This window comes from Mercurialis annua, linkage group LG3 (assembly GCF_937616625.2).
Source record: "Mercurialis annua linkage group LG3, ddMerAnnu1.2, whole genome shotgun sequence".
In the NCBI taxonomy this organism is placed as follows: Eukaryota; Viridiplantae; Streptophyta; class Magnoliopsida; order Malpighiales; family Euphorbiaceae; genus Mercurialis; species Mercurialis annua.
In genome coordinates, this window is record NC_065572.1 from 74,537,069 (window position 1) to 74,550,058 (window position 12,990).

A 12,990-nucleotide genomic window follows, 5' to 3' on the forward strand; every position below is an offset into this window, starting at 1 on the left:
CGCACTGCAATTTTCATTATTCCAATTAACACACGTTGATTAAATTTTTAAGCATTAAACATAAAATTTGGAATTAAAAAAGTTGAGTGAAGATTGTAATTTTTATAATTTATGATCTTGCTTGTATTTAAGCTGAAAATTATTAAATAATATATTTCTTAATTATGAAAATTTAAGAAGAAATTGCAAACTTATTGGATTCAGTTTAAGAAGCTGCAATTCATACATTTTGAATAAAATATGGATTTTTATTTTTTTTTAGTTAAAAGAAAGCAGAGAAAGGGTGTTGTTTTTTCGCGTTTTAGGGTGCCTGCGATTTCGTTAAGATACAAAAAGTACAAAAGGGTATTATCGCCACACAATTAGCATTCTGGAAAACGACAATTCAATTGAATGGTCCGTAAGTGATTAAAGCAAAATCCAAGGTTCGTACACTGAAATTAAAGTATTAACATACGACCACTAGAAAATTTATTTGCGTATGTATTAGAAAAATATGACCATTGTTTTAGATATTTGTATTTTTTTAACAAAATAGAGATATTTATATTAGAGATTACTATAGTTTTTCTATTTTTAATTTACCTTTTTATATACCTTTTTAATGAAAAATTAGTTTAGACGAACAATCTCTTGACTAATACTACCACAAATAGAGTCAACAAATAGAAGATAAGGATAGTGAATTTAATCAAACAAAAAAGAAATAATAATATACTTTAAAAATGTAGTATTTGAGGCGTAGGGTGAGGGAATACATAATATTATATGTATTAATTAGTTAAATTTAAAGGAAAAAAGAAAATTGTTGCATATAAACATTGATCGCATGCCATAGATTTTGTCTGGCAGTCTAAGTCACAACCATCTAGACGCTACGGTCGCAAATTCTAATACCAGCTACATCTTTTTTAATAAACTAGTTTCGCATTACGTGCTATACACGTTGCTCGTAACGTAACACGTCAATAAACATATTAGTAAATTTATTATAATTATATCAATTTTTTATTTATAATTAATATTAAATTAGTTAAGAATTTTTGTAAAAGTAAATATAATATATTCGGTTATTAAATTTGTTCCATACTGAATTTATTCTTTTTTTGGTTTTATAATAACCATAATTAAATAATTAATTTAATTTTATTAATAATATCTTTAAAAATAATAATAAGATAGAAATTTAAATAATAATATATTGACCAAATACAGTATTTTAATTTTGTAGTTCAATCAAACTAAAAGATAGGTATTCCTACTAATTTGGAGACAATTTAGTTATTTTTTACATATTAAAACTAAATTGGAGATAAGTTAGCTACCTATTCTAATTAGGACTTTAATCACAATAGTGATTAATTAAATAACTAATTAGGTAATGACTATAAAACCTTTATTTAATACTAAACTGAAAAGGATTATTCGGTAAATTTGCATGTCCCCCCCTACCCATCCGTGCTTTTATATATAGTATAGATAGAGTAGTTCAAACTGAACTGCTGGCCATAGTAAGACTCGGATTTTTCAAATATATATATGGGCTTGCAAGCGGTTCACATCTCAAAATTTGGCAGTATTTTGATTCCAATTCAGGAGTATGCAACTTCGTTGCCAAAAGAAAAGGAATTTACTTGACCAAGTATAAGTCGTTCGCTAAATTAAACGGTAAACAAAATTCGACCGATCGATTCAATTGATCGAATTGATAACTTTCAGGTAGTTTGTCTTGATGAAAATTAAACGTTGAGCCAGTTTGGTTTAAAAATTGAAATTTCAAGTCTTCTTTTATATTATTATGGAAAATATAGTTAATTAACTCTTACATTTGGTTATTATGTTTATCTTTATTTTTATGTTTATTTTATTCTAAATAAAAGGCCAATAATGTCTTTCGACTTGTGACTTAAGATTAAATAATTTGCTTTTAGACATATTAATCAATTAAGAGTAAATACTCTCTATTTTTAAATTAATTAAAGATAATATAAATAAAATATTATCCTTAATTGACCTAAAAGCTGAAAATATTATTTTTAATTGATCATAATAGTTTAAAGTTAGGGTTTTAATCCAGAGTCACAAGTTCAGGGATCAAATTGACCCTTTATTCATTTTATTTTAATTTTTTAACTTTCAGGTGATTTAGATGTACTACTAGATAAAGAGAAAGAGAGACTGGAGGGGTAGAGTTCTTTTATGGCGGTGAGTTGCGTACTCTTTTCCCTCTCAACCTCTCCACAATAACACCACCGAAAAATCGTCATCGCCGGCAGTCAGATAACCGGCTCCGACGGGCAAAATTGTTCGCGTAACAAACAATCTCCGCTCCGTTTCTTTTCTTTCCGGTCGCAAAGATAAGGCCGTGTTTGTCTGGCTTGAAAATGAACGGTAAGAGTAATCTCACCGGAAACGTAGGGGTTAGTAACGGAATTTCAGAGAATGAGTACGTGAGGAAACACCACAGACATGATCCTGCCGATCATCAGTGTAGTTCTGCTCTTGTTAAACACATCAAAGCTCCGGTTCATCTCGTAATTTCTCATTCTCTCTCGCTCGCCTTTTTTATTATGTTTTCTTTAATCTTGCTTGATTATAATTTGTGATTAATTGTTAATTGTGCCTTCTTTTGCAAGATTTATGTGCAGAATTTCTCAATCTTGATTTTGATCTTGATCTTGATCTGTTGTTTTGACTTTTGTTTGTATCAGTATTAATTGATCGTGTGTTTGGATTGATATTCTGTTTGGTTAATTTGACAATTGGCGGTTTCTGTGGTTGCATGCAGTGACAAAAGAGGAAAACTGAAGATAGGAGATAAAGTTAAAATTTACAATTATTACATTCTGGCATTTTACTAAGATTAAATAATTTTTATTTTGAATTTAAGTGGAAAAATTATTAGGTTTGGAGTATTGTTGATTGTTATTCTTGCATGCATTTCAGGTTTCTTGAGACTGAAAGATTTTGATTTCCATTTGTTGAAGAGTTTATTTGCTGTGGTGTCTTTTGGATAACCGTAGTTGTTAAGAATCAAACTGTGTTAGATTTACTCTACACTACAGAGCAGGATGAACTGGTGGTTAATTAGTGTGATTGTGTCAAATACATTCATAACCTAGTTCTTCAGATTTGCATTTTCGGAGTAAATGATTGAAATGAAATGTGAAATTATGTTTTTTTTTTTTCATTTCTTGAAAGTGGTTAATACATGAGAATCTTGGTTGAAAAAGAAACATGCATGTAAAGAATATTCAAAATGATTATATTTTTTGTTCAAGAATCATGTTAGATTCCTAGGATGTGACAGTTGCAATTCGTGAATTGCTTTGCGATTTGTGATCACTGATCAGTGTTTTTGTTATCAACAGGTTTGGTCTTTGGTGAGGAGGTTTGATCAACCACAGAAGTATAAGCCATTCATTAGTAGATGCGTTGCACAGGAGAATCTTCAGATTGGAAGTCTAAGGGAAATTGATGTAAAGTCTGGACTTCCTGCTACTACAAGTACTGAAAGATTAGAGTTTCTCGATGAGAATGAGCATATTCTTAGCATCAGGATTGTTGGTGGGGATCATAGACTTAAGGTAATTACTTCTTTAATTTATTGACACCCTAATTTGTGTAAAGTTTTGCTTTGTGAAATAGCATGTTCTGATGCTCTTTGTGGTTATAGTCATAAGCTAGTAGTTTGCTTCTTGTTAAATGGTATTCTATGTAGCATGGACACAGATACAAGGAAATGAGACATTTGAACACGGACATGGCATTATTTTAAGGTTTCTTTATATCAAAAATGAAGTTTAATGTCCCAAACACCAAGTTTCCAACAAGTTTCCGAATTGGAAAATATTGACCGGATGAAGTGTCCATGCTACTTAGATGATATTTGAATGTTTTAGATTGCAACTTATTTGTGAGTTATAAATTCTTCACATTTACATGCAACTGAAAAACAAACCCTCTTCTGATTCTTTTGGCTTGGCAACAGAACTATTCTTCAATCATTTCCCTGCATCCAGAGATCATTGACGGAAGACCAGGGACTCTGGTGATCGAGTCATTTGTAGTAGATGTGCCTGATGGTAATACCAAGGATGAGACGTGCTATTTCATTGAAGCTCTTATCAAGTGCAATCTCAAATCACTGGCTGATGTTTCGGAGCGCCTTGCAATTCAGGACCGGACTGAGCCAATTGATTGCAGCTAAGAAATGTCGCGACTAGGCTGTGGAGGTGTTGATGCTATGGTTGTGAAGGATGAAGCTTCCAGGGCTTGGTTGTTCTATGTCAGAGGCACTGGATACTGACTGGCTGTAGTGTTTTCTTCCATCTTCCGGACAATGTTACACACTCTTCGCTTATGTTGTCTTCGTAAATTTATTTGCTGGATTTCGCTTCTTTATTAAGATTTAGAACCACACCCTTATAAAGGTTTATCAAGCTGGTGAATGAAAAGAGTAAAAAGAAATGAAGAAAAACTTAGGCTATGTTTTGTTTGTTTTTACGTCGGTGATGTCCAGCGTTTTGTCTGTGGTGATGACATTATGTTGTATATATGCGTGCTGGAAGGAGGTGTATTATCATTTCCGCTGTTATTATCCTTCAATAGTTGTAGGTGCAGTTTAAGTAGGTTTTGAAATGAAAATCTAGAGTTGTGATTACCATTTTGTTTCAGGAATCGAAGCTTTATTATACAGAGGTCTGTAAATTAAATTTTGCACCGTTTAGTACTATATTTTTAGTTCCTCTTCGTAAGGTTTGTGAGTTCAATTACGCTAATAGATTTATGTGACTTGCGATTTAACATAGAATTAGAGGAAAGCTGAAAAGTACTAGTTCTGGTTAAATGTCTAATAGTAAATTTTTTACAAAAATCAGCTGTTCATCCAGTACTGGTATTAAAATGGTACAAGTGCTCCAAAAAAATCATCTCTATTAAGGCTAACGTTCTAATGAATCGAAGTAACTTAAAAATGATTTTGATTCTGGTTAGAATGCTAAAAGGGATTATTATTTGGAATTGCTTCCGGTACACTCTGGACACATGAAATGAGGGGGTAATTGGAAGAAATTATATAAATAATCAGCTGAGCTGCTTTTAAATACACTGTACAGAGAGTCCCCCCTTTTGCTGAATTTAGATTACAAGATTAAGCCAATACAAGCTCACCTTCTTCCTGTTGTTCTTCTTGTTGCTCCGGAAGCCGTCCTTCTCGGTAAGGAAGAAGAATTCGCTTGATTTCTTCCGCACTAAGTGTTTCGTACTCTAACAGAGCGTTTGCCATTGCATGTAATGCCTTTTCATGCTGCAATAAACCCAACAGAAACTCTGTGATTCCTAGAAATTGCATGGATTGTACATTGTTTATGTCAATTAAGTCCTACTTTATTTATATCAATTAAATCCTTCAACTAATTCAGCATTAGATTGTACTTTATTTATATCAATTAAGTCCTACTTTATTTATATCAATTAAATCGACTTAAGTGTCAATTTGCCCCTTCAACTTGTAAGCAATGGGCAATTAACACATAAATTAACTTTATTGGCAAATCAATACACGAACTTGGTGATTATGGCAATTAGCCCATTTTGGCAAATTAACTTACAAGTTAAGGGGGCAAGTTGCCGATTTAAGAGACAATTGACTTACAAATTGAGAGGGCAAATTGCCAAAATGGGGCAAACTGCCCATCATCACCAAATTTGTATAATGATTTGCCCACAAAATTAATTTGTGTTAATTGCCTATTGCTTACAAGTTTAGGAGACATATTGCCACTTAAGTCCAATTAAATCCTTCAAGTTATTGAGAATTAGATTGTACTTTATTTATATCAATTAAGTCCTTTGACTGATTTTTCCAATAGAATTAGATAAAACTCATTTCGCACAACTCTTTGTTATAAGACCCTTTATGTCAAAAGTCAAACCACATAGTAGTTAAATGAATATTCCTAATAATATTAATAGTAACCACATAAAATAAGAAAATATGACACAAAAAGCATATTATCAGTAATAATAGATTGCACTTTCTCATAGTCAAAAGGAGCGGATTTTTAAAGAATACCTTCTTTAGCAAGGCCTTTACACGATCATAAGCATCTCTAAGCAGTCTCACCACCTAAAAAATAATCAGACAAATTGTAAGATTTTGAAATATATATCATCGTATCATAAACAGAACTAAGGCCATGGATTTAAGAAGTTTACTTCAGCGTCTATACGTGATTGCATTTCTGAACTTGGCCGCTCTTTGATATGTACTGGTCCTATTGCCTCACTCATCCCACAATTTGATACCTTAAAAGTTCATCAAGCAGTCAAATGTTTGTTTCATATTTATATACGTTAAATAAGTGGGATTAAACTCAACCAGATAACTACATGCAGACCGAGTGATAACAACTTTAATTGGACTCTTCTACTTATCATGCATTTGAACTCGAAAAACTTAATGAAAGATAGAATGTGCATCATATAAATTAATCATGACTTATATGGAACATTAGCAAGTGTCACACTTGTAAGAGTAAGAGTTTACCATATAATGGGCAAGCTCGGTAGCCGTATGGAGATCACTACTTGCACCAGTAGTAATATGGTCCTGACCAAATATGAGCTCTTCTGCAACTCGTCCCCCCATACAAACATCAAGACGAGCTAACAACTGCTTTTTGCTAATTGATGTCTCGTCATTTGAAGGCAGCTGGGTGACCATCCCTAAAGCAGATCCACGTGGCATTATAGTTGCCTTATGAATTGGATGTGCACCGTCAGTATTGAAGGCTACAATGGCATGGCCACTCTCATGATATGCAGTTAACTGAAAAGGTATGTAGACATGTAAGCAATAAACATTAATGAATCTGCACAGATTATATAAGTTGACTATAGAAGACAGTCTTATTTGCATGCAGAAGAAGGGGAAAAAGAACATATTTCAGCTCAAGTCATAATGGAAATTAGTCACAAAAAACTGTATCTCAAAGATAAAAGCTAACTGCTCAGAGTAAGAAATGTCATAATATTGTTATTATACCTTGTTTTATCTTATTTTAAATAAATTTATTCGATAATATCTAGAATTCCATTAGATAACAAGTCATTCATGTGATCATGACTATAAAATCTAACATCCCACTACCTGATGGATACTATATGCAAATAGTGACTAACTGACTATAGAAAAAGAAGGCACTTTATTGATGGGAGGTCAATTTTGGCCCAGCCAGGGGTCAAAAGTATGAAGTGTATTCTTACTTATATTTACTCTATTATGTTACATGCCTAGTCTTATTTTACTTAAATGGTCATTCAAACCAAAATCTAGAGGCAGCGCCACATGATTGACATATGTATATACCTTTTTTGATTCTTCTGAAATGAACATAGTTTTCCTTTCTGTGCCCATAATTATCCTATCTTTCGCAAATTCCAACTGTGCAGCATTCAATTTCTCCGCACCCTCAACAGCAGCCTTGATGGCAGCAATGTTAACTAGATTTGCGAGATCTGCTTCCAGAAAGAAGATAAGTGATCTTAAAAAACATGTGAGATGGCACTGAAACTCTGGCTTTAATAAATATATCTATTACTATATAGAGCTGAAAATCTGGCTTTAAGGAACGTATTTGTTGCTGCAATTTAAAGACTCACCTGCTCCATTAAAGCCTGGTGTGCCACGGGCAATTGCTTTGGCATCTACATCATCTGATAAAGGTTTATCTTGTAGATATAGCTCCAAAATCTCTTGACGACCACGCGCATCCGGATTTGGAACAACAATCTAGAGAAAGACTGTACTTTTAGTAGTCATGTCCATGACAAAATTATCACGTTCTAGGTATAATATAAGCAAGTAATTTTAATATCTCAAATCACAAGATGAAGCTTCCACTAAATAATTTATGAGTTTTAAGAGCAGATGAGTTATAAGACAACAACAAAACTTACATGCCTGTCGAATCTACCAGGCCTGGTCAAAGCTGGATCAAGAATATCTGGTAAATTTGTCGCTGCCATCAAAATGATTCCCTGTAGGAAGAAGTTTTAAAAGTTTAAAAATGCATGGATTACTGATTTATGCTACAACATTCAATAATGCTAAGCTTGCTAAGAACCTCGTTTTGTTCAAAACCATCCATCTCAACTAGTAATTGATGCAACGTTTTCTTGGTATGACCTTCCCATTGTTTTCGTGTAGACCCAACAGCATCAATCTCATCGATAAAAATAATGCATGGAGCCTGTCAAGTTATAACAAATGTTTATTAAAGGTATGCACATACTAAGATATCATATGGTTTATAAACAGCAGAGCAAATGAGTACTCAAATGCCAAAATAGTTAATTTAGCAGTCAACCAGACCAGTATGCTTCATGGTTGCCATAAAAATATTAAGTTTTCTATGTACTTTATTTAATTTATTTTTTTATCTGTCTTGCGTATTTTTCATACTGAATTGTCAAACAAATGCATCAAGGATGGGATACCTTTTTTTTAGCTGCTTGAAACAAGGATCTCACACGCCGAGCACCAACGCCAACGAACCTACCACATGAGAAGCAACGTAAGATCAAAATATCTCTAATACTGAAATTAATTTCTTTTATTAAATTTGCTGGATGAAATATTTATCAAGCAAGAGGTAGCTGCAATGCAATTTTTTAAGGTAAAACAGAGAGATAAAAGGCTTACATTTCCTCAAATTCAGATCCTGCTCTATAGAAAAAAGGTACCCCGGCTTCTCCAGCAATTGCCTTAAGGTTCAAAGTAAAGTCAAGCCAGATAAACATTATCAGAAAAGGCATGTGAACATAACCATAGCCAACTATGAACTCATGATATCTAAGGACTATCCATATTAAACATAAAAGTCGTTGCATTCAAACAATGTAGTGCCTATGAAGTAGGAGAAAGGGCAGAGCAGGGCTAGTTCTATTATCCTGACGAGGATCCAGAAGCTTCTGTGGCATCTTTACCAAGATTATATAATTTTATTTTGTTCTGGAAATATATATTAATTTTAAACCCAAAGAACTGTCGTTATTGGAGCTTTAAAATGAAACAATTCTAGATCATTATAATAACGCTTTATTGAAAATAATTCACAAGAATTCACATGGATGGATCTTTACCTTGGCAAGCAATGTTTTTCCTGTACCAGGTGCTCCTGTCAACAAAATTCCCTGTCAAATGAGAATTCAACTTGCATTAATTTAGAACAAGTCAATAAAAAGAAACAGAGATAAAATTTTGCCGATGGAATGAGAACATTATTGCTAATCCATATTCAAAGAATAGCATGACATAAAAGAAGGCGTAAATAGGTAGACTATTATTTGAGATGCAAATTAGTGAGTCTAAGAAGTCATCAAATGAATAAGAGTGCTCTAAGACTATAGAGGATCACATGTCATAATTGCAACTCAGAATGAAATCATGGAATCATTTTTCAAACCAGGATTAATCAAACCTCAGTCTATCTCTTGCCTTCATGGCGTTTCTATTAAGCTGCTTTTACATAGAGGTGACTTTATCAAATCGCTACAAATGTTCATTAACATTAAACTGTTGAGACTTGAGACTAAAAAGAGATCTTGGACAGAAATATGCAGAAAAGAGCATTCCATTTGTAAACTTTATTATGGAAGAAATAATTCATTGCAAGGGATTTGATATGTTACTCTTCTTCGTGTGGAAATTGCAGTTCAAAAACTCAACAAATTCAAAAGGAAGATGTATTTCATCAATAAGTTATATCAAGTATGAATATCATGAGGGATTTGGCTGTATCCCCCTATAGTTAAGTCAAACTGAAATACATTTTGCACAAACCTTTGGCAACTTCCCCCCAAGGCGAGTAAACTTTGTTGGGTTTTTGAGGTATTCTACTACTTCCTCAAGCTCCTGTTTTGCATCATCGCAGCCTTTGACGTCCTTGAATGTTTTAACATTCTGCAAGAAAATGGATGTTAAGGAAATATGACTGACTTTTGTATAACAAACACAAGAGTAAACGCTGCATAAAATTGAATAATTAAGGGGACACTACAAAACAACGCAGGTAGTATGAGCAAAAGGTCGGTATTTACTTTCTCAGGTGTGACTTCTTTATTCAACTCCTTGGGTGCATATGAAGAACTTGAACCAACTCCTGAAGCACCTATTCCCCCTAGGCCCCCAATGTACTTTTGAAGAGCAGCTGCTCCCATTACCCTGAAAATAGTTTCTATTTTTAAAACAAGAGTCTAAATATCGCACAAGTAATTCACAAGATAGCTAAATTTCAAAATAAATTTTTAGAAAGCAATGGAAAAGTTGAATAGACTGATAAATACGGAATCGTACCAAACTAATCCGACTGCTACAGTAAACAAAATAGTAGAGATCAGCTCTTGAGTAAATCTTGACTTGTTTGACACTTTAGGATCAACCTACCAAAAGAGAAGGAACGAAAATTAACACTAATAGCAAATCATTCAAATAATCAAACAATTCTGGTCATTGATCCTTACCATTACGACATGTAAAGGCTGCTTCTCAGATACACCAGGGTTCACAAAAGACTTGTCCACATTTCCTGATGCACGCTGCTTCAGCTCTTGCAACTACAAAGTAAAAACATACTTCAAAAAAAGCGAACCAAAAAATTTCCAATCACTACGACATCTACAAACACATAGATTTAGTGACACTAAACATCTCAGAACACATACAATGCAACCAAAATTACCAGCGCAGGGAGACTAGACGGCTTTCCAGATTGCTCATCAGGAAGATAATCACTAATAGCATTAGTAACAACAAGCGCTTTAAGATATTCCGTGACGCCTTTACTATCAACAGCATGATCTCTCTGTTCAAATCTCTTTATCACTGACTCAGGACTATCACAGCAATTCTAAATTAAAAACAAACTCTATAGAATAATAATAATTAACGACACAATTAGCCTATAAAAAATAAATTAAACTTTTCAAAAACAAGAGCCTAACCTATGTTTATTAAGTTCAGTTAAGAGAGCGGCTTGTTTGGCAGCATCTTTAGGATTAGCATCAGCTTCAGCAATAAGGCGGTCTAACCGCTTCTCTTGTCGCCAAAACGGCAACCAACTCAGCCAATCAGAGGCTAATAATTTATCTAATTGTTTCTTAGTCGCCGCTAAAAATCCTAACAAAAACACTACAATAGGTAATTTACTGTTCAATCCTTGTCTCGTAAGCCAATTCTCATTTACATCCTCGCTCTCCGCATTTTCACTCTCAACTACTTCCGCCGCCGTATCACCTCCGCCGCTGAAAACAGGAGAATCAGACTCATTGACTTGGACTGAATCAATAGCAGAATCAGAATTCGAATTTAACTCCGGTGAGATTAAATCAGCATTATCTGGACTCAATGTGCAGCGAGGAAGGAGATGAAATCGAGAAGTGAATAACGAAATACTTGATAGAGAGAGCGACGGAGCGGGGCGGCGGTGGAGGCGGAGAGCGGAGGAGTTGAAGAGGAAGAGGCGGTGTTTAGAAGGAGAAAACGACGGAGCGTGGAAGAGAAGGGAGGCTTGGAGAGTAATAGCCATTGTTTGTTAGGGTTTATGGCTGCCTATTGTGTGTAGCTAAAAACTCTCAGAAGTTTTGCTCTTCTGGTGCTGTGTTTTGGGAGAGTTTTTGAGAGCCACAAAAATAGTGAGGGAGACAGCGGAAGCAAGATTTAATCATAGCAGTTAAGTTATCTTATCTTGTCGCCGGCTTTGCAATTGTGGCTCTAGCTATCTTTTCAACTGTGCTTTCTTTTTTTCACTTTGGTTTGAGTGTTTTAAAAACCGAGCATCTGGATTCTGGTTTAACCTCCGGTTGAATTAACTGAGTAAAATTATAAAATAGAAAAAACATTTAGACATAATTTGTATGATAGCTTAGTAATTTTCATGTTTAAATATTTACTAATTTATTTAAGTTTCCGATTCCTTCAAAGACATTTGTTGGGCCATTTCAAGTGAAGTTGTTTTGTAAGATTGTTATAACAATAATTTTGAAAAAAATAATAACTGAAAGGTGTTTTCGCCTCAAATTATCATGAACAATGTCAGTTTCATATGATCCGAGTTTGAAAAATTTCAGGCTTGTGAATAAGTGGTTAGAGACTGCAGAAATATGTACCGAGTCCGAATGCCCTTACTTGGATGTACTGCTAGACAGTTACAAAAAGGTAATACTTTAATTCAATTTTACTTAATTTTTCAAGTTTGAGAATTTGTATAATAGTTCACTAATTTAATGTATTGTAATATTTTTAATTTAAGTATTGGCCTCAATTTTTCACAATAAAAAATGTAGATGAACAGAAGTGGTCGTCTTAAATGATTGCATCGAAGGGCTCCTTCGAGAGGGACCTATATTAGGCATTACTGGTGTCTACAATAGTTTATCCAATTAAAAGTCGGGGTAGGTTAAAATGTGTTTTGTTTTGATATATTTTTTATTGTTTTTAAAAAAGGAAAAGTAAATAGATTTTAATGTTTATTTTATAAAATTATATGATATTTATAGAAAATTTTGAATGTCCAGTAGTAGAATGTCAAGAAATGAACTTGAGAAACATGGTTTAGGTTTCCATGCTTTGGTGATAGATTCAGTAAGAACCGAATTTAAAGATGATAACTTCATCCAATTTTTTATCGGTCAGAAATTCATTAGTAACAAATTAAAGAGATTGTGGACCTGGAATGGTTCATCGATGATCTAGACAAAAGTCACTCTTTCATAAATTTCAGTATCCGAAGATAATTAATTTATATTTATTCAGTTAATATTTAATTTTTATTCTATTGATTAATTTTTCAATTTTTTTATAGATGATTCACGTGAAATTATAGTTAGTAGTTGTGCATTTGTGTGAAAACAGAATAATGAAATTTTTATACAATTTTTTTTTTAGTTTGATTTTTTAATTACTTTCTCTGTCACTATTGGTGGAGC

At 33.3% G+C, this 12,990-nt stretch overlaps 2 protein-coding genes across 2 annotated transcripts; one reads left to right on the plus strand and one right to left on the minus strand.

The window, feature by feature from the left end:
- Window positions 1–2,161: 2,161 nt before the first annotated feature.
- Window positions 2,162–4,715, plus strand: LOC126671704 (abscisic acid receptor PYL8). Its single transcript, XM_050365496.2, has 3 exons — window positions 2,162–2,534; window positions 3,372–3,587; window positions 3,992–4,715. The coding sequence occupies exons 1-3, from the start codon at window positions 2,385–2,387 to the stop codon at window positions 4,208–4,210; spliced, it is 585 nt and encodes a 194-aa protein (XP_050221453.1). The 5' UTR covers window positions 2,162–2,384; the 3' UTR covers window positions 4,211–4,715.
- A 337-nt stretch (window positions 4,716–5,052) lies between these two features.
- On the minus strand, window positions 5,053–11,752 carry LOC126671703 (ATP-dependent zinc metalloprotease FTSH 11, chloroplastic/mitochondrial). The gene is made up of 17 exons (XM_050365495.2): window positions 11,008–11,752; window positions 10,746–10,899; window positions 10,528–10,620; window positions 10,361–10,446; window positions 10,105–10,228; window positions 9,848–9,967; window positions 9,148–9,198; window positions 8,708–8,769; window positions 8,503–8,560; window positions 8,130–8,255; window positions 7,963–8,043; window positions 7,666–7,795; window positions 7,373–7,521; window positions 6,551–6,832; window positions 6,220–6,309; window positions 6,077–6,130; window positions 5,053–5,308 (listed from the first exon to the last, which is right to left on the minus strand). The coding sequence occupies exons 1-17, from the start codon at window positions 11,589–11,591 to the stop codon at window positions 5,153–5,155; spliced, it is 2,400 nt and encodes a 799-aa protein (XP_050221452.1). The 5' UTR covers window positions 11,592–11,752; the 3' UTR covers window positions 5,053–5,152.
- Window positions 11,753–12,990: the final 1,238 nt, after the last annotated feature.

Coding starts and splice junctions, on each gene's coding strand:
- LOC126671703 (XM_050365495.2), bottom strand. CDS start 11,591: ATGGCTATTACTCTCCAAGCCTCCCTTCTCTTCCACGCTCCGTCGTTT. Junction 7,796..7,962: donor CTGGTAGATTCGACAGGCAT/GTAAGTTTTGTT, acceptor GTCTTTCTCTAG/ATTGTTGTTCCAAATCCGGA. Junction 6,833..7,372: donor TTTCAGAAGAATCAAAAAAG/GTATATACATAT, acceptor ATACCTTTTCAG/TTAACTGCATATCATGAGAG.
- LOC126671704 (XM_050365496.2), top strand. CDS start 2,385: ATGAACGGTAAGAGTAATCTCACCGGAAACGTAGGGGTTAGTAACGGA. Junction 2,535..3,371: donor TCAAAGCTCCGGTTCATCTC/GTAATTTCTCAT, acceptor TGTTATCAACAG/GTTTGGTCTTTGGTGAGGAG. Junction 3,588..3,991: donor GTGGGGATCATAGACTTAAG/GTAATTACTTCT, acceptor GCTTGGCAACAG/AACTATTCTTCAATCATTTC.